This window comes from Desmodus rotundus, chromosome 8 (assembly GCF_022682495.2).
Source record: "Desmodus rotundus isolate HL8 chromosome 8, HLdesRot8A.1, whole genome shotgun sequence".
Taxonomy (NCBI): domain Eukaryota; kingdom Metazoa; phylum Chordata; class Mammalia; order Chiroptera; family Phyllostomidae; genus Desmodus; species Desmodus rotundus.
The window spans coordinates 128,972,813-128,991,998 of NC_071394.1; the positions used below are offsets into that span (position 1 = coordinate 128,972,813).

The 19,186-nt window shown below is 49.5% G+C and overlaps 1 protein-coding gene across 4 annotated transcripts in view; it reads right to left on the reverse strand.

Annotated features, from left to right (window-relative positions):
- LRRC2 (leucine rich repeat containing 2) overlaps nt 1-19,186 on the reverse strand; it is a 29,163-nt gene that overhangs the window by 7,693 nt on the left and 2,284 nt on the right. The window contains exons 2-9 of one of the 4 annotated variants that reach the window (XM_045200199.3): nt 19,027-19,130; nt 18,200-18,288; nt 16,691-16,773; nt 9,344-9,487; nt 6,883-7,090; nt 4,548-4,704; nt 2,405-2,541; nt 794-939 (exon numbers count right to left, since the gene is read on the reverse strand). In XM_045200199.3, the coding sequence (XP_045056134.2) occupies nt 794-939; nt 2,405-2,541; nt 4,548-4,704; nt 6,883-7,090; nt 9,344-9,468 (773 nt within the window). In that variant the 5' untranslated portion in view covers nt 9,469-9,487; nt 16,691-16,773; nt 18,200-18,288; nt 19,027-19,130. Of the gene's footprint in view, nt 1-793; nt 940-2,404; nt 2,542-4,547; nt 4,705-6,882; nt 7,091-9,343; nt 9,488-9,684; nt 9,706-16,690; nt 16,774-18,199; nt 18,289-19,026; nt 19,131-19,186 lie in introns of those variants that run through there. The other 3 variants (XM_045200200.3, XM_024566161.3, XM_045200198.2) reach the window with 3 other exon arrangements.

Consider the following 19,186-nt stretch of genomic DNA (forward strand, 5'->3'; position numbering starts at 1 on the left):
ACAGGACAATGATGCCTCAGTCCCCTTCATAGTAGGATGGGACCTCACACAGTTCTCCCAATCGCCATCAGCTGCCCTGTTGTATTTTCCTGAATCTCATCAATGGTCTGAAATGTCTTCCCTTTCAAAGGTGATTTTAGTTTGGGGAAAAGCCAGAAGTTGCAGGGCACCAAATCTGGGCTGTAGGGAGCCTGAGTCACCTGAGTGACTTGATGTTTCGCCAAAAAACTCTGCATAAGACATGGTGCGTGAGCGGGCATGTTTTTGTGATGAAGCTGCCGGTCACCAGTTGCCCACTGCTGCGGCCTTCTGAGTCATCCGAATAGTTTCCACAGAGGACTGTTTACACTTAATGCAAAATTGGATGCAGATTCATTACTCTACTCGCTCAGTCATTTTGAATGTGATGGCCACACAGTACACATGCTCACTCAACAGCATCTACCGCCCCCTACTGACTAATACGGTAAACTCGTCATTGTTCATGGATGCGCATTCCAGTCCCCTCTCCTTGGCTGCCAGGTTACATCGACACTGAGCAGACCATTCTGTTATATTAACAACGGCTGAACTTTTTCTGGACAGATCTCGTCATATACAAATACAGGTATGATGTAGACTAGAAGTTGTGTTATTACATAAAGAACCAAACTCATTTCCTGGAAACAAAGGACTCTGGGAAATTCACCGATTTCAAAGAACATTCTCATGTTATAAAAGTTTAAAATGTTAACAGTGTGTAAGATGTTAGTAGCTAATTCAGACACCTCACCTTCAAAGCGCAAGTAGCTACCTGTCTATGTCTTGCGGCAGGTCGTTCAGGTTGTTGCTGCTGACGTCCAACCAGCGCAAGTTCGGCATCCTCAGGACGCAGATCGGGACGCTGCAGAACTTGTTCGCCGAGATATCGACAAACGTCACTTGCTTCAAGTTACTTAACTAGAAAGGAACAACGAAATACTCTAATTACTTTTGTAAGGGAAAGAATTATGTTCGACTAATGATTTTTCAATTGCTTTCTCTTCTCAAAGACATTTCTATGAACCTATGCAAAAGAGATCGAAGCAGTATGTATTTTGGAGCACCAGGCAACAAGCCAGGGGTGCTAAGCTGAAAGCTCTCGGTGGCTGCCCATGAGGAGCTGGTGATGTCATAAATGAGCAACGCAATTCAACAGAGTGAATGGGCAAGACAGAGTTCTTGGGGGGCGGGGGGTGGAAATATTCTAAAACTGAATTGGTGAAATGTACGTTTATGATGGGTGAGATTTATGGAATGTAAATTAGGTCTCCATAAAGGAGAGGGGAGTACGGAGGAAGAGAGAGACCAGCCCAGGAGGCTGCTGTCCCAGTCTAAAGGACAGACAACACGGGCTTGGACTAGGGTGCTGGCGGAAAGGCACTGGGCAGCGCTTGGACACCGAACGGGTTCTGGAGGGCCTGCCCAACAGGACGGACCAACGAGAGGGTATGGGCCATGGGAGCAAGAGGGATCCGAGATGGCTTGGCTTCTTCCAGCCTGAACACCTGAGAGGAGGTCAAGTCATTTTCTAAACTGGGGAGGACGGGGGAGGGGGGGGGGGCGGTTGTTGACAGTGTGCAGGGAATCAGGAACCTTGGTGGAATCACGACCCTCACCTGGACCCACCACCTTTTCCTGGGGCGAGATGGATGCCAATAAGAAAAGCAGCCACTTCCTCCCACACAGAAGTTTTCAGAAAAGGGGATTAACAACCCTCTAGGGGGTTCATCAGAACCCCCTGAGGGTTCTTCTCACCCGCAGCAGGAACACTCCATCAGCGGGGACTTCCACTTCAGTACAAGAAGCTTGTTGAGCTTGAGTTGGCAATAAAAGCTGTTCACTAGAATCTGCTCCATTTTATCAGAAAATGATTTAAAATCATTTCACCAATGAATTTAGACCAAAAGAAACTAATAAGTGTTTTTAAATTAATGGACTCCTTAAATCCTGTCTGTTGGACTACTTTAGTTACCTACAAGTTTTGTTGAATATATAAATTTTTTTTAATTTTCCCCCCTTTATTTATTTCCAACTGTTTCCAATTTTATTTCACCACCGTGGATAAATAAATCAGGGTCTGCATTACAGCCAACAGGCATCGTATATCACATTGGCATTAAATAAAAATATCTTGCATGAAAACAAGACTTTTTGCCTAGTTTCCCATGGATGGCATTTCTGGATGTAAATTCAGGTCCTAGCCTAGTGTAAAGACATTTTAAAGACCTTATAATAACTGGAAGAGGGCGGCTGAAATGCCAGGACAATGTGACATCATAAAGATGGATTTCATCTTTTAAAGCTCCTTCCCCATGTTATAGGCCATTCCATGTCATAAGCCAAATACCAGTAAATCACGGTGCAAATGCGTTTACCCTCTTACTTCAAAGGGGAGCTCGGTTAACTCTAGATTTCCAGAACAATCCAGCTTCTCCAGATTTTCACAGTCTCCCAGTTCTGGAGGAATGCTCTTCAGATGGTTGAAGCCCACATTGAGTTCTTTCAGGTTCTTCAAATGGCCTGTCACCGGAAGAAAAAAAAAAAGAACATCACAGTGTAGGTCCTTTAAGGTCTTTTAAGAACAGAAAACAAAACAAAAATATAAAACTTTTATATGAATGATGGGCTAGGCATCAAACATAATTTTGATTTCGTTTTTTAAGCACTTTTTATTAAATGTCTGCTCATCTTTTATCCTGAGCATTTTGGTCTTTGACCTGAGCTTGATTTTTTTCTTTTTTCTTTCTTTCTTTTTTTTTTTTTTTTGCTTAGTCTTTAGCTACTTAGCCCTTTGTGAAAGTGTAGGCAAGGTGAGTGTGGGGGATTTGTCCTCCATGAAGCTTGGGCCGGGCCCCGGCACCGCAGAGTGTAAATCCCTCTGAAATGACATGATGAATGAAATAGCAGACAATGGCTTCAGAGGCTGGTACAGCTCCCGGGATGCACAGTGACCAGCCACGGCCTGTGCGTGGGCTCCACTGAAAAGTGAGCTAGATACTGAAATACGCACAAAGCTTCATGTATGCGGTCAGTGATTCAAAGCAGTACATTGTTTACAGACTGCACGGAATGCATTTACCTTTGGCTTCATATTTACATTAATCGACTCATGTCGTGCTTCATAAAGAATATGCTTTGAGAAAGAAAAGCCCCTTCACAGACAGAAAGTGAACTAAGAATAACAAGCGACAACTGGATCGATGGAGAAACACTGCCTCCCAAGTCCGCCCGGCGAGAACCAATCAATGTTTCCCTCCCTCTCTTTCCCTCTCTCTAAAAATAAATAAATAAATAAAATCTTTTATTTTTTAAATATTTTTATTTATTTATTTTTAGAGAAAGGGGAAGGGAGGGAGAAAGAGAGAAAGAAACATCAATGTGTGGTTGCCCCTCACATGCCCCCAACTGGGGACCTGGCCCACAACCCAGGCATGTGCCCTGACTGGGAATCGAACCAGCAACCCTTTGGTTTGCAGGCCGGCACTCAATCCACTGAGCCACACCAGCCAGGGTAAAATCTTTTAAAAAAAAGAAGACAACGACTATGGTGACGCTGGGGAAGCAGTGGTCCCTCTAACATTCCCACCTCATACACACTGTGAGCCTCAAAATCAGGAACCACAGTCTAAGCAGCAGCATGGAGAAGGGGCTAACACAAAATAAAGACTGCTCCTCTTCTGGGGGGGACTGGGAGACAGGACCACACTACCGACCTCCAAAACCACGTGAAGATACAAGCACAAGTCTGCGACCCAGAAGAGGGCCCCCAATCGCGGACTTCTAGCCGCCAGAGCTGTGAGCAATCAATTCCTCTCGTTCTAGAGCAAGCAGTAAGCAAGTCCATTCTTCATCAGGAGGCAGCGCCTCACCCCAGCCTGGGTGTAACGGTGGTCAGGGCCTTGTCATCTTGGCACAAGTGCCAGAGGCCTGGCGAGCCGCCCTCTGTCTCACACCGGCCCTGGTGAGATTCCACATGAGCATGGCAGCCACTGGTTCTAGGGCACGTGTTGTAGGATTGTAGGATGGAGCTCCCCACAGCCCCCAACCTCCACCCCCGCACCCCGAGAGAAAGAGGAAGCAGTAATGACCACTTCGGTCTTCGACAACAAAATGACTGAGAAGAATAAACTGTCGACAAATGACATCATAAGCTAAACTAAACTTATCAATGGACTAGTTTATGGGAACGATGAGTTGCATTGTATGTTCACAATAAACGTCTCATTGCAGGTTTGTATTTCTACAACTGAAAGAAAGAAAAAGCTCCTAAACACGGCGTTGCTCACTCATGAGACCTCCAGTTGCTGAGCATTTGGCAAATGTCTGTCTGTGCCATTACACAGGTAAGAGCGTGGCATCGCCACCCAAAGGGAGACACTGGGGACAAGCAGCTCTGGGAACACAGGCAATGGCCCTGCCCACAACATCCCCGGGGCAGGAGGCTGGGGGTGCAGTTCTCACAGCACCATCACCCGTCCACCAGCGGCCTGCTTACCAGGGGCCTGAGGCTCTGCTAAGAGACATACCAATTTCAGCCGGAAGATGCGAGATCCGGTTTTTTGGCAGATCCAGAACTCTCATTGCTTGGAACAGCTCGATGTAGGTAGGAATGATTTGAATCAGGGTATTGTGTATGTGCCATTCTTTCAGGTGCGTCTGCTCCTTCAGTGAATCTGGGAGCTCCTGGAACAGAGGAAGGACAGCGATTGATGGGCACTAGGTCCTCAGCGTCGCGGAGTTGAGTGGTGGCATGCACAAAGCCAAGGAACGCCTGCACTTATTTCAAACGCCAGACTGGAGGCGAGAGAACGTGCGTGGGAGCATTAGACGTAACTGCCAGCCAGCTCTCCGGCCATTTCTAAAAGAAAGCGGAGATGCTGCGGTCGTCATTAATCTCACAATAAGAGATGAGCCCAATTTCAAAGCTACCGTGAATTCATGAGATTATTTGAATCGGATGCCTGGTTAACACTGTGATAATCGAGCTCACACCCACGCCAGCCACAACATGTCTTATTTATTTACAAAATGCCAATTCCACATCTTCTAAAAATAAAATCTGTCCTTGCATTTGATTGTTAAATTCAGGCTACATTTCCCTTCCTTTGTAGTTGGTTTTAAAAATACTTGACAAACATCTAATACTTGCCGGGCCAGATTTCTACATGTTTGTATGAGTCTACAGCAGGAAAAAAGCACCAGAGAGACAGGATTCGAGGCTCCTCAGTTGTCCAGGTGAGCCACCTCCCTGGGCCTTCACCTCTGAAGTGACAGAGAGGAACACCCGGGGGCTCCAAAGCCTCCCCTCACTCGTGTTCTGGGTAAAACTGGAATGGTGTTGAGACATGCTTATAGATTGGAGGGCGGCTATTTGTCCAGGTGAAACATTCCGTTCACCGAGTCTCACCTCTGCAGACAAGGTGAGCCAAAGGGACGGAACAAAGATGAGGACAGCACACATGTCCCCAGACCACAGGGCATCATCAGCAAACTGTGGCAGGTGTGCAGGGGGGAGGTACAGCAAGATCACAGAGGGGTGGAGGTGGCAGGAAGTCCTGTGACCCCCTGGTTGGTGCTTGGTACTTGTAATGTGCTTTGTGATCATTGCTACTCGATCCGCAGGTTAAGTTTTTAACTTACAAAATTATTTTCACACTAACTATGATTTCACATGAGCCCCACAACATAGGCAGAGTGAGCATTATTCAGGCTCACTCGGAGAGGAGAACCAAAACCCACACGCATTTCCATGAGTCCCTAAGGGCAAGGGCCAGCTATGCAGTTTCAGGAACTAGTGTAAAGTGAAAAAACAGGCACCTTGCTACAATTTGTTAAGAATTTTCCAGCTCCAACCGGTGTGGCTCAGTTGTTTGGGTGGCATCCCACAAAGCAAGAGGTCGCTAGTTCGACTCTGCTCAGGGCATACGCCTGTGTTGCTGGTTCGTCCAGGTAGGGGCATGTACAAGAGGCAACCAATCGGTTTCTCTCCACAGTGATGTTTCGCTCTCTCTCTTTCTCCCTCCCTTTCCCACTCTCTAAAAATAAATAAAGTCTTGAAGAAAAAAGCGAAAAAAAAGAATTTTTAAGATGGTGATAGCAGAGTATTCAACCAAGCACAGCTCCCAGCCCCAGCCAAACCACCCCGGGCCCCTTCTGATCTGAACCCAGCCCCCTGTAGCGGAGCCAAAGTGGAGAGCCGGCTCATCAGGCCACCGGTCCCAGGGTCAGTAGGGATGAAGGACAGGCCCCAGAGAACCCTGTCCCCCTGAAAGGGACAACAGCCCAAGTTCACCTGCCCAGGGCACACCAGGTGCCGCTCCAATCAGGAGACTGCAGGTCATGGGTGTTTGCCTCTCCAAGCAAAGCAGCAGGTGGCGGGTGAATGAGAGCAAGAAGCACCTGTAAACTGAGGAAAGAAAGAGGGGATGTGTTTGTCCTGGCCCCAAAATCTGGGGTGGGGGGTGGGGGGAACTGGCATATGGGGCAGCAAAGTCACCACCCACTGGGGAGTGTTAAGGGGGTAAAAGGCTCCGTTTGTTTCAAATTTTTTTAAGGCAAGGGTTATTTTAAGTGGGGAGGGGGCAAGCAGCAGCTTTAATCATTTTAAAGGCTATGCCATCCTGGGCAGGGCCGCTGGGGTCCGGCCGCTCGCAGCCTGTAAGGGATCCAAGTGGACTCCGCTGCTCTCTCCAGGAGGACACTGTCTTTGCGGAAGAGGACAGCGAGAACCCGGTTCAAAGCAGATCGTCCCAGGCTAGTGCGCTCTGCTGGCCAAGGTCAAGGCCTGGAGCTCCCAGCTGACATCAGCGCAGTGCCGCACTAGCCCCTGCTGGCTGCAGACACGGGAACACCCCGACTCACCTTCCACTGCTCCCCAGAGAGTTCAAACACAAACGGGCTGCTCCCTTTGTCTCCCGCCTTGGAAGGGGAACTCTGGCTTACGAGAGAGTTCCTTTCGATCTTTTCTAGAAGCCTCACGCCGGTGTCTACGAAGCCATTCCTGCAGTACGCCGCCTGGGGGATGCCTTTCCTCCGGCACTCGGCCACGAAGTTCCACTCCTCCTTTATCCTAAAACGCCCCGCAGAGGCCGCAGTCAGCCTCCGAGGCCAAGCCCGCACCAACCCCAAGCAGGCCACCTGGGCGCGGGCACAGGCGCAATGCTCCCCGCCACCCCCGGCACCCCCCACCCCCGTCCTGCTTTCGCCCGACCCCTCCTTTCTTGTTCCCTCAGCCGTGGTGGCCAATATAGGGGAAATGTAAAACCTCATAGTTGGGAATTACTAGCAACTTTGACTTTTAAAAGTTAGAGTTGAGTTAGATGGAATTCCTGGCTAACAGTTCTCCCAAAATTCCCTACGCATTTAATTAGTTACAATTCCCTTGGATAGCATATGGCGCCAACCCAAGTATTTTAAAAAGGCAAGGCCGCAGGAATGTGCTGATCTTTCAAGCGCATTTGGATAGAAACATTTAGGCAGTCCCAGTTTATAAAATACCTGACTTGAGAATGTCGCCCGTCAGCCACCTTGGGAAACCTCACTCCTGCGGGTGGACCTATTTTTATAATCTGGGGGTCCAGTAGGACACTGGAGCTGGCTCCAGACTCTTCAGCGCCCCAGCCCCCTCTCCGCCCCCCACTGCTCCTCAGTACCTTCTTGATCATTGTCTGACCTACAACTTTCCATGTTTACGCCTTATTCCCCCCAGCTGGATCATAAGTTCGGGGCACTGTGACCCACAGCGTGCTGCCCTCTGCGTGCCGCACAATCGTTAGAACAGTGAGCTGCATGCGGTGGGCCTTCCTCCACTTAGGGATCTGGCGTCTGCTCCGACGCTTTGACAGGCTAATAGTCTGAGGTACAAAAACAGAATGTGTGGCCCTGGCTGGTGTGGCTCAGTAGATTGAGCACGGGCCTGCAAACCAGGGGGTCGCTGGTTCAGTTCCCAGTCAGGGCACATGCCTGGGTTGTGGGCCAGGTCCCCACTGGGTGGCGCAAAGGAGGCAGCCACACACTGATGCTTCCCTCCTTCCCTTCCCCTCTGTCTAAAAGTAAATAAATAATACACTTTTTAAAAAATAGAATGTGTTGTAGTTTTCCTTCAAAGCCATCAGACAGACATTGTCCCAAAACAGGTAGCCCACTTTGATAGGAACTTGGTGCATTCCACTCTCGGGAAAGCATCCAGACCCTGCTCAGGGGCTCGGCGGCCGGCAGGATCAAGGACTTCTAGAAGGGGCAAGTCAGAAACAGGCTGCAGATACAGGCCCCGTCTCTCCATGGCCAGACGCAGTACAGATGCTGAGTGGCAAGAGAAAAGAAGCTCCAGCTGTCTGCGATGACAGCTGTATGTAGGGGAAAGGGTGTGGGCGAGTCACTTAGGTCCCCGCGTCCCTGTTTTCAGACTCAGGATAAAGATGACCCCTACTTACAGTAGCCGCTTAATTATCAAGTGTGAGCAGATTGGGTATTTGCTCCATCCATACAGTTCATGAAAGTGGAGGACCAGGAATAGACAGTCACCCCTGACACACTTTGTTTCAACTTAAAGCACAGAAATACGTCCCACTTTGCCAACTTGATACAGGGTCATGGACTTCCCTCCCGAAAGGGGGTGCCCATCAGCACCCCATTCTGCCTTTCCTAGATTAACCACACCCATCAGGCCTCGCCCGAGAGTCCCGGTTTGGGTTTCTTCACAGGGGATAAACATCGCAGTCAGGCAAAGCCACCTGATGTGCGACTTTCCTAGCTTGTCCTATTTTCATCAGTCTTGTACGGTGTTAATTCAATTGGGTGGTTCGTATTTATCACAAATGTAGCTTTTCCAAAACGCTCGATTAAGTTTTCATCAACAGGATAACTCACCTTTGCTCATGTCTCATGAGTTTACATAACAGTAGTGAGCTTACAGATCACATCATTACAGTCGAGTCAAAATGGCATCGCCCAGCAAATCTTATCTGGCTCCTGGGTGAGGGCTGACATGCGTGGTAGGGAACAGCCATCGTCCATGGCTCGCCCGGCACGAGGGCGTCAGTCTCGTGAGCCCAACTCGGCTGTAGGGGACCTAATGATCTCGTCATCACTGCCTTCCCCCTGCTGGTGCCTGGGCTGTATGTGGGTCCTTGCAGCCCAGGGTGGTAGCTGGTAGGAATCGAATGTCCCTTCTGGGCAACAGCGTGAAGGTGCTGATGTCCACTAAGCAGGTGTCACCAACAGTGAGAAACCCCAGAAGAAAGACACCTCCCTCCACCATACAACAGTGGCCTGCCCGGGCCCCGTTCACAAAAGCAGCTACAAGCAAGCATAGAAAACTTACTTTTCCAAAGCGCTTTTCTCGAGTCTTTCTTCCTCCTTCTTCTGCCAAGCTCTGTGCTTCTTGACACGCGTCTCCCACAAGGCTCTGACGACAGAAATGTCGAACACGACCACTTTATGTCCCATTTTGAGAGCATGAAATTACCTGTTTAAAAATATACATATATGTCAGCTGCACCCACACACAGAAGAAAATAGTTTTACCGCCAACTGTAAAGTGAGGCGGGAACGAATCGATTGTCTCAAGCAATGATGAAATGCCTTGTTAGTTCAGGGTGGCAGGTTGCTGGCGTTCTTCAGGCCCCAGAGTACTCTGTGTAAAAGCCAAAGGGCGACACTCACCCTGGGGTCATCTCTGGAACGCCACGCCTGTCTCAGCTGGACTGTGGGTTCCCAAATCCCCTTGGCTCTCCTCAAGCTTCATGGTCCCATATTCTAATGAACTTAGTAGCCTCTAATCTTCCCGGTAGGTTCTGACATACTGAAGGGTGAGTTTGATGAGTTCATCCCAAAACACACACACGCAGCCCTGGCTAGCTCAGGCTACACACTCACCACCAGTACGTAAGGCAAGCAAACATGGCGCAGAGCCCGGCCGAGCACTCTCCCATCTGGGTCTGACCACACAACCTGGGGACATGTCCTGTGAGGTTCTTCTGCAACAGGAACCCTCACAGGCTGCTGGCCCCTGTTCACGCATTTCCCAAGTGCAAGGAGAGCCCGACTCAAGCACGTCCTAGCTATCACATCTTAGTGAGACATAGCACAGCGCCTGGCACGTAGTAGGTGCTCCATAAATATCTGTTGAATGAATATGTGAGTAAATGAATGAATGAGTAGTGAATAAAAGATCTGCATCCAGGATGCTTCCTTCTCAATGAGCTTCCTCTCTTCTTTCTATTTTCACAAATCATCTTTGCTGCTTGTTCTAAGTGATTATTTGTACACTGCAAAAAAATTTTTTTTCAGGACATAAAAGTGCATTTCAGTTTATTCCACTAAGTTATAGTTATCTCCCTGATCTAAGTAAAATAACTTTCTAGAGACTGTTTTAAACTACCCCGACCTACAGCATGGAAATCTGGCTAAATCCATTTCCTGCTTCACACAAACACACGGAGTGTTGGCTGACAAATAGAAGGGCTGTTGAATATTCTCTGCTCCGCTTCCAGACACGTCTAATAGCAGTCAGTGGGGATGCAAAACCAAATATTTAACCTTCTGACTCAAGTGTGTCCTCTCCATCACATGGCTTTGCCAATATGGTGGGAAAGCTGGCTTATTATGTTTGTGCAGCTGAGCGTCTGCAGTCCATAATTTTAGGGTAAAGAGCGGAAATGCTGACCCTAATAGTCCCCTCTTTCCTTTCAGTTCTGACACCTGAGACTGTCTTTTGTCTCCCTTAAAGCCCTTCTACCTGAAGATTTCTGACAAAGGAGCAAATGGTGCACGTTTCTGTGTGGACATCATGTTTTCAGCTCTCTTGTGTAAATAACATACACAGGCGTGAGACTGGAAGATCACACGATAATTCGAAGTCTCACCTCTTCAGAAACCGCCAGACTGTTTCCCAAGCGGTTGCATCGTTTTAATTTCCACCAGCAGTGTGTGAAGATTCTAGTCCTCCACATGTTCTCAACACTTGTCATTCTTTATTATTATTAGAGCCATCCCAGGTGTGCAGCGGTACCTCATCGTGGCCTTGATTTGCATTTCCCTGATGACTACTGATGCCGAGCATCTTTTCCTGTGCTTTTTGGCCATTTGTATATCTTCTTAGGAGAAATGTCTATTCAGATCCTTTGTTATTTTTTAATTGGGTCATTTGTCTTTTTCTTGTTGACTAGGAATAGTTCTGCATATATTCTAAATACAGGTCCTTTACCAGATATATGGTTTGCAAAAGTTTTGTGACTTAATTGTCTTTTCACTTACTCGATTCCATCCTTTTACTTTTCACCTAAATACGTGCTTATATCTGATGTGGGGTTTTGTAGACGGCATCTTGCTGGGTCACTCATGTAACCCAGTCTGACAAGGTCTTTTACTTGGTGTGTTCAGTCAATTTACACTTAGTAATTACTGATAGGTTTGCAAATAGGACTACCACCTACGTCTAAATTAATTTATTATTCACTTTCTGTTTGATCCCTGTTTTGTTTTCTTTTCCTTTCCTGCCTTGTTTCTGTTTTCGGAATGTTTTTTAGTATTCCATTTGATTTTTTTCTATTGTGCTTTTCCCTGTTTTCTGGTGTATTCTTTTCTTTGTCATGGTTGCCCTAGGGAATATAAGATACCTACCTGCCTAACTCCTCATAGTCTACTTAGAAGCGACACTTCACCACTGCACGTGAGAAGCAGAAACCTTCCTGCCCTTCAGGGCGCCCTGTGCCCCCACCTCTGTGTGCTAGCTGTGCTACTCGTTCTACCTGTGGGCGTTACACGACTGGCTGCCCATCGGCAAACTTATTTTACAGGACTCACGGGGAGAAAGATACAGACCACGCCCACTGCTCATCCTTCGTCCCCATTGTCCTAAGTTTCCCTCCGCTTTCCTGTCCCTTCCGTCTAAAACGACTCCCCTTACCGACTCTTTTAGAAGTCTGCTGGAAAAATTCTCTGTTTTCCTTCATCTGAGGATATCTTTGTTTCACCTTCATTCCTGAGGAACGAACATTTTTGCAGAATAACGAATCCTGAGTTGACGATTCTTTTCTCTGAGCACTTGAAAAATAGTGTGTCTGTTTCTTTTAGGCTCCGTGGTTTCTGGTGAGAAATCTGCTCTCATGTGAGTCATAATTCTCCCATGGGGAGTGCATCATTTTTCTCTCCATACTTGCAGGATTTTTTTCTTCGTGTCGAGTTTTCCGTAGTGTAATTATGATGAATCTAGGCATGGATTTCTTTGGGTGTATCCTGCTGGAGATTTGCCTACTTCCTCCAATCAGTAGATTTGACCTTTTTGCCCAAACTGAGGATGTTCAACCGTTATTTCTGCAACTATTTGTTTCTGCACTGTACTCTTTCACCCCTCTTTCTGGGATGATGGTAACACGAACATTAGGTCTTTTGGTATTTTTCCATAGATTCTTGAGGCCCTATTTATTTTTAGTAAATCTCTTTTCCTCTCTCTTTTTTTTTTAGATCGGTAATATCCAGCAATCTATCTTTACTTTCATATTCTTTCCTATGTTACCTCCATTGTGTTTTGTAAGCCTATCCAGGGAATATTTTATTTCAATTATTGTTTATTTCATTTGGTTTTTTATATCTCCTATTTCTTTGCTGATACTTTCTGTCTTTCTACACCTTCCCCAGAGCAGATGGAGAGCACCCAAGGAAAGGGTTCAGACCTCATTTTAGAAGTTATAGTTCTCCCCACCGGACAGCAGAGGAATCCCTGGTTTGGTCAGGCTACTTTGGCTTGCTGGATGACTAATAGGCCACCACCACCCGCCAATCCCAGAGTGCAGGCAGGGGGAGCCCAGGAACAGACAGAGCAGGAGGCGTTCAGAATGTGAGCCACACAAGGACTGGCAGATGATTGGCAGCTCGGTCTGTGACCCATCAGACCACAGGAAGCTGTGTGCAGGCCCTGTGGATGCAGAGCAAGTCCAGGGACGAGGGTGGACAGGAGGACTTCTGGGCACATGCGCTACACGGGGGCTCTGTTTCCTGGGTCAAAGGGGCTGCAGAAAGGCCACTGCTAGCCAAGGCTGCCAGGCTGCAAAGGGACCACGTTCTGGGCCTGTGGCTGGGGCAGACTCCAGTAAGTGGCCCACACTGCAGAGGCCCAGCCCACACTCAAAGAGGCAGGAAGCCTCTTCCTACCACACTGCCCCCTACTGAGAAATTTTAAAGGACAAGTACTTGAAGGGTTCCACTGTATCTCACAGAGCACATACACTGAAGGTGCATTCAGAGCCGGGAGGCAACACGTTGATAACCGCCACAGTAGGTAACCACTTCAGTCCAGTCCAGCCCCCATCCCAGCCTGCCTTCTGTGGAGTGCGGCCCCCGTCAGAGGGGCCTTCGAGGTGCCACGCTACTCAGCTGGTCCACACACTGGTCTGTGACGGGCGATGGTCTATGCCGGCGTTCTCTTCTAACAGACTTCAGCTGGGTAGGGTCAGATCCACCTGTGCGGCTCAGGGATGAGCCCAGAAGTTCATAGTCGACCTTGCGGGATTGCTCTCCCAAGCCCCCCACCTCCATGATCTCCCTGGTCCTTCCAGATGCCTGAAACCTGGGCTTCAGTTACCCTGCTTTGCTGTGTACTTTCTACAAATGCACCCTCATCCTGGCCAAGCAGCGGGAGGGCTGTGGGAGGAAGAAAGCAAAGAGAGTTTTCTCCACCCTCTGTGGACACCCAGCTCACCCTGGTCAGAAAGGAAGGGTGCCCTCCCTCAAAGCTTTGGGTGACTGAGATCCTCACTCCCACCTTCTCCCACCCACACACTGCTACCAGAATCCTATGCAGGCTGAGGCAGGAGAGGATGGAGAAACAAACAAACAAAAAACCAAACAAACAGAAAAACAGCAACAGGGATTCATCCCTCTCTTAGCATTCATCATCCTGGAGCAAAACTAGGTGTCTGCATGTCCAGTTCTGGGTTCCAGGCTGCCACGGGTTCTGTGATACTGAATTCTGGAGTCCTCCCTCCTTCTCCTGCAACCGCCCCCTTCCAGAGTCTCCCTCCGGCTGCCCCGCATTTTCTGTCCAGGTTTTACACCTGCACTGCGTGGGAGACAGGGCGGAGTGTGCATCTCCTTTACCCAGAACCAGACCCACCGCACTTCATTTTCCTCTCACCACTTCCCTTCCCCTGCTGTCTGCAGCTCAGGAACGCCTAAGCCGGAAAGGTCTTAATAAGGCTTTGACATAAAAGCCAGCCAAGCATCAGTCTGAAAACAAGAGATTGAAGCCCATAGCCAGTAATGGAGAAAAAAAATTGAAAGAGAGAATCAGGCAGCCAAGTTTCTTAGAGGCACTCGCTGCACATCCTCCAAGTCTACACGTAAAAGCCAACCACAAAGGCCGGCGCAGTGACCTGCGTCTCAGCCCTGTGGACAGCCCAGCCAGCAGGAGTAATTACAGCCGGAAGAACCGCTCGCCAGCTGGGCTGTGCGCGCTCTCGCTCAGCCAGCCGCGGCTCAGATCCTGTTGCTGAGTTTCTTTCGTTTCCTTAGGCCAATGAACCCCTGAGGAGTAACCAGATCTGTACATTAACTGCCCCCACATTAAAAAAAATCATTGCGCGTTACTTTGGAGAAAGGTAATTCAAGTTCCCATCTTAGAGGAATAGTCTCTCCTTGTTGGCTTTCGGTTCTATTTTTAGACAGTTGTAAATCATGATCAGTCTCAGTATTTTGGTGGGAAGGGTATCTCCTGTCTGTCTTCTAACCATGTTCACCACTTTCCCTGTGTTCTGCAAAGCGGAGAAGGAGGTCCTATTTTTCCATTAAGAGGGTTTTGAACGTGCCAGGATTTAAATCAGGGTCTTGCCTGTAAGGTGCTCTGTTTGTAAATGTGTGTAATGAAAACTGGAGACTCGCCCTGCCTGGTGTGTCTCAGTGGATTGAGCGAGGGCCTGCAAACCAAAGGGTCTCCGGTTCGATTCCCAGTCAGGGCACATGCCTGGGTTGCAGGCCAGGTCCCCAGTAGGGGGCGTGTGAGAGGCAACCACACATTGATGTTTCCCTCTCTTTCTCCTCTTCTTTTCTCTCTAAAAATAAATAAATAAAATCTTTTTAAAAAAGAAAACTGGAGACTCTGAGAACAGTAAGGGATGACCATGTTTCCTAGGAACCTACGTGTAATGTCCAGAGATCCTAGGAAGCTGGGAAATACCAGTTCCTAAAGGCCAGGTCCAGCCCAGCCCCTGGTGTCTTGTATAGGACGGGACTGAGTCCAGGCCTCCCTAGACAACTAAACACGTTCAGCCTGAACCCAGGAGACAGCAGCCCCATGAGACTGGAACAGCGGCTTTACAACAATAGCCCATGAGTCACTCCAGGACAAGTAGGAGACCCCTGATCCAGAAACAAAGCCACACTGGCGACCGGAGAAGAGGGAGATGGCAGGGACAGACACAGGTGCCAGTCACTTAGCGGCTCAGGGGAGAGAAACTCTGGCAAATTTACAAAGCTAATCTCTTCTTTGTAGCATAAACTCCAGTCAACACAGCCTTTCGGGCAAACACATAAATGTAATTTTCTAAGCATGAACTTTCTCCAGCAGCACAGAAGTATCAGCAGGATATACTCTACCCCAGCAGGACAGAGAAGGTAACCCGCAGGATCCAGGCTGGAGGCCCGCGACACGAACAGAGCTGCCGCTTCGTAGAGGACACATGACAACCAAGTGGACTCCCCCGACCACTGCGAGGATGCACGGCTTTCGTCTGGGCCCTCCCTGAATCTGACACGAAGACCCACAGCTCCAGGAAGACACCTGAGTCCAGTTCCCTGCTGGGGACCCAGCTCAGCCCGGCTGTAGCAGAATCACGAGCACACGTCTTCCCTGTCCACAGCCACTGAGCGTGTGCAGAGAAGTAAACACCGGGACTGTGAGAGGAGAGGACAGCAATGACGTCACTGTGACAGAGGGGACCGTGGGGCACAGAGTGTGGTCAGAGTCCTGCTTCTCCAGTGCTTAGTGGTCCAGGTGCTGAGTGAGCATGTCAGCCATCAGATTCACAGTGGAAAAGTAAATTCCTCCTGGAAAAACCTTCTACTTTGCTGCAGGGGTCAGCAAACTTTTTCGGTAGAGAGAGTACACGTGTTAGGCCTTGCAGGCCAACGAGCAAAATGGAAGATATTATGTGGGTACTTACTTAAGGGAACAGAACGCTCAGGGCCTGCCCCTCCCTGCTGGCCTGGGGCAGGCCTGCCCGAGCTGTGGGCGTGCTTCCATGCTTCTGTGTGGCTGCCACCTGCTGGAGACATTCTCAGGACCAGAGCGGCTGGCCCACTGGGTGTCATCTCAAGCTGGGCAGTTGGCTGGAGGCGAGGTGACTTGCTAAGTAACCAACTACCTAGTGGCCTGGCAGCTGCCAAGAGCAGAGTCTCCAACATGCAGATGGCAGCCAGTGTGCACCTTGGGCGGCAGCAGGACACAATAGGCCATGTAGACAGGCGCTGAGAGTCAAGGGGGGCTGGGACGAAGGGGGACACTGTGACTTAGTCTCCATGGCTCCCTGTGCTGGCCTGCTCCAGCAGCGCCCATGTGCCATGCAAAAGCACGTGCCAGGCATGTGGGTGATAGCTTACTGACCCTGGCTTTAGTGAACAACAAAATATAAAATATTTTGCTTTGGTGGAAGTGATAGCTTTCAATTATACCCACCAATTCCTTGACATTCTTCCCTTCATAAAGGTAGAGCTCAGTTCCTCTCCACTTGAGCAACAGCTGGACTTAGTGACTCACTTCTTCTTTTTTATTTTTTTAATTGATTTGAGAAAGAGAGAGAAACATTAATTTGTTGTTCCACTTATTCATGCATGTACTGGTTGATTCTAGTATGTGCCACAACCAGGGATGGAACCCACAACCTTGGTGTATCGGGACAACTCTCTAACCAACTGAGCTGCCCGGCCAGGGCAGTGACTCAGTTCTAATGAACAGAATATGGTAGAAGTGACGGTATGTGACTTCTGAGACTAGGTCCTACAAGCCTTCTCTCTCTCTCTCCCGCCTTCTCTCTCTCTCTCCCGCCCTCTCATTGGGAGAATCCGGCCACCACGCCATAAGGATGCTCAAGCAGCCCTACGGAGAAGCAACTGAGGCCTCCCGCCAACAGCCATGTGAGCGAAGCTGTCTCAAAAGCAGACCCTCCAGACCCAGTGGAGATGACTTCAGATGACTGTAGCCCTGGCCGACATTGCGACGGCAACTGCATGAGAGACCCTGAGCCAGAACCACTCAGCTAAGCCACTCCAGACTTCTGACCCTCAGAAACTGAGAGATAATACAAGTTGCTGTTTTAAGCTCTTAAGTGCTGGGGTGATTTTGTTTTACAGCGATAAATAACCAGTATGGTGGACAGGAAGATAAGAGGCACTTCCAAACATCGGCCTTATGTGATAGTGACATCTGGTGACTGTCTCCAGCCGCTTCCTTTGACACATCCACTAGGAATGCCTCACGTGTATCTCAGAGAAACACGATTCTTTCTAAACTTACCCATTCAGAAACAATCCATCCTTGGTCATGTTAATTCCCGTCTCCAGAATGACTCCGTGTTTCTCTGGAGGCCACTCCTTCTCCTGGAAGCTGCTTCCAGTTTCCTCTCCCTGCCTGCCCCATACGCACACGTGCGTGCACACACACGCTGACGCACACACCCTGCTGCACACACACACCCTCACATGCACACACCCAATTCATCACCTAAGTCTTAGCGGGCAAGCGATTCTCACCACCAATCTGTGTCACATCTGGCCTCAGTTGTGCAAAACTCACAGCTGGCCTCCTGACTTCCCACTCACCCGTGTCCAATCCATTTGCCACACAATAGTGACAGTCATTTTCCAAGAACCAGATCATGCTGCTTGCCACCTGGTTCAAGTCCTCCAAAGACCTCCCTTTGGAATGAGAGGGAGACCCCAGCTCCTCCCAGGGCCCAATAGGCCCCTGGCAGGATGGGCCCTGGGCCAGCCCCTCCCACTCACCCCAACCAACCTCTGTCCTCATGCTTGTCCCCTCAGCTTCCTCCCCCTCAGACTGCTAACCTGCTCCCTCTGCCTGGAGGCTGTTCCCCATTCAAGCGGGTTCTCCCCACTTGCACCCTGTACTCAGCTCCAGCGTCCTCTCCCCAGCCCCGCCTTCCCGCCCCCTCACTGGAGGTAGACCCACCTGTTATTTCTTCTCTCAGACTCTTATTTACTTCACAGCACATCATACAAGTCCAGTTATTCGGTCCTTTGATTATACTTCATCTGCCCCTGGACAGAGCCAAGAAGAGCCTCACTCTGGGACAGGAGCAGCCACCTGGGAGGCCCCAGGCTTGGGCTCAGAGCCCAGTCCCCCTAAGTCGGTCCCCCCGCCCCCCAACACTGAGCAGTAACCCAGGAGCACTGGCTGGAAGGCTACAGATGCCAGGCCCCTGCTTCTGAACCTCCACGCAGGAACCCAGTGCTCTGAGCCAGTTTACAAGGTGTGTGTATTTCCGCCCTTTGATTCCTGGGAACCCTAAGTACCGACATTTAAGAGCACTCACTAAATGCAGAAAGGTCAATGTCCTTGCCTCTGAGTTCTTGATCTAGAGGGGAGAGGCATGGTTAAAGGGGTTCTTTTCAACACAACAGTGTGAGGACTCAACGCCAGAGGCTGCCCGAGCTGCTGTGGAAGCCAGAGGAGGAGGGATGGCCTCAGGTGTGGGTGTAAGAGGGGGAGGGTCAGGGGACAGTCCTGCAGGCACCCCGAGGGAAGGAAATAATTTCCCACGCTCCCTCCCCACCCCAGGTATGCCGGGATCACTTTCAGACCCGTCCCCGCCCCCGAGCCAGAAAGCACGCCTGGAAAAAGTGTCCCCTGGCATCAGAACACGTGTTTTCACTCAGAAGTCATATGCCAGGCCACCAGATGGGGGGGCGGGGACACAACTTTTCGGTCACCTTGTCCTCTCCTTTCTTGACAAATGATAAACGGGACTGGGAGGGTGGGGTGGAGATAAGACTAACATCTGAGAGAATCTGTGGCCGGAGGATCCAGGGAGCCTGGGAGGAGGCTCGATAAAGTCCACAGTCCAGGTGCCAGGCCCTCCTTGGTGCTCCCTCTTCGAGGTCTAGAGAGTCGGCAGCAAAGGGGGAAGGAGGGGGGGGGGGAATGAAGCCGGTGTCA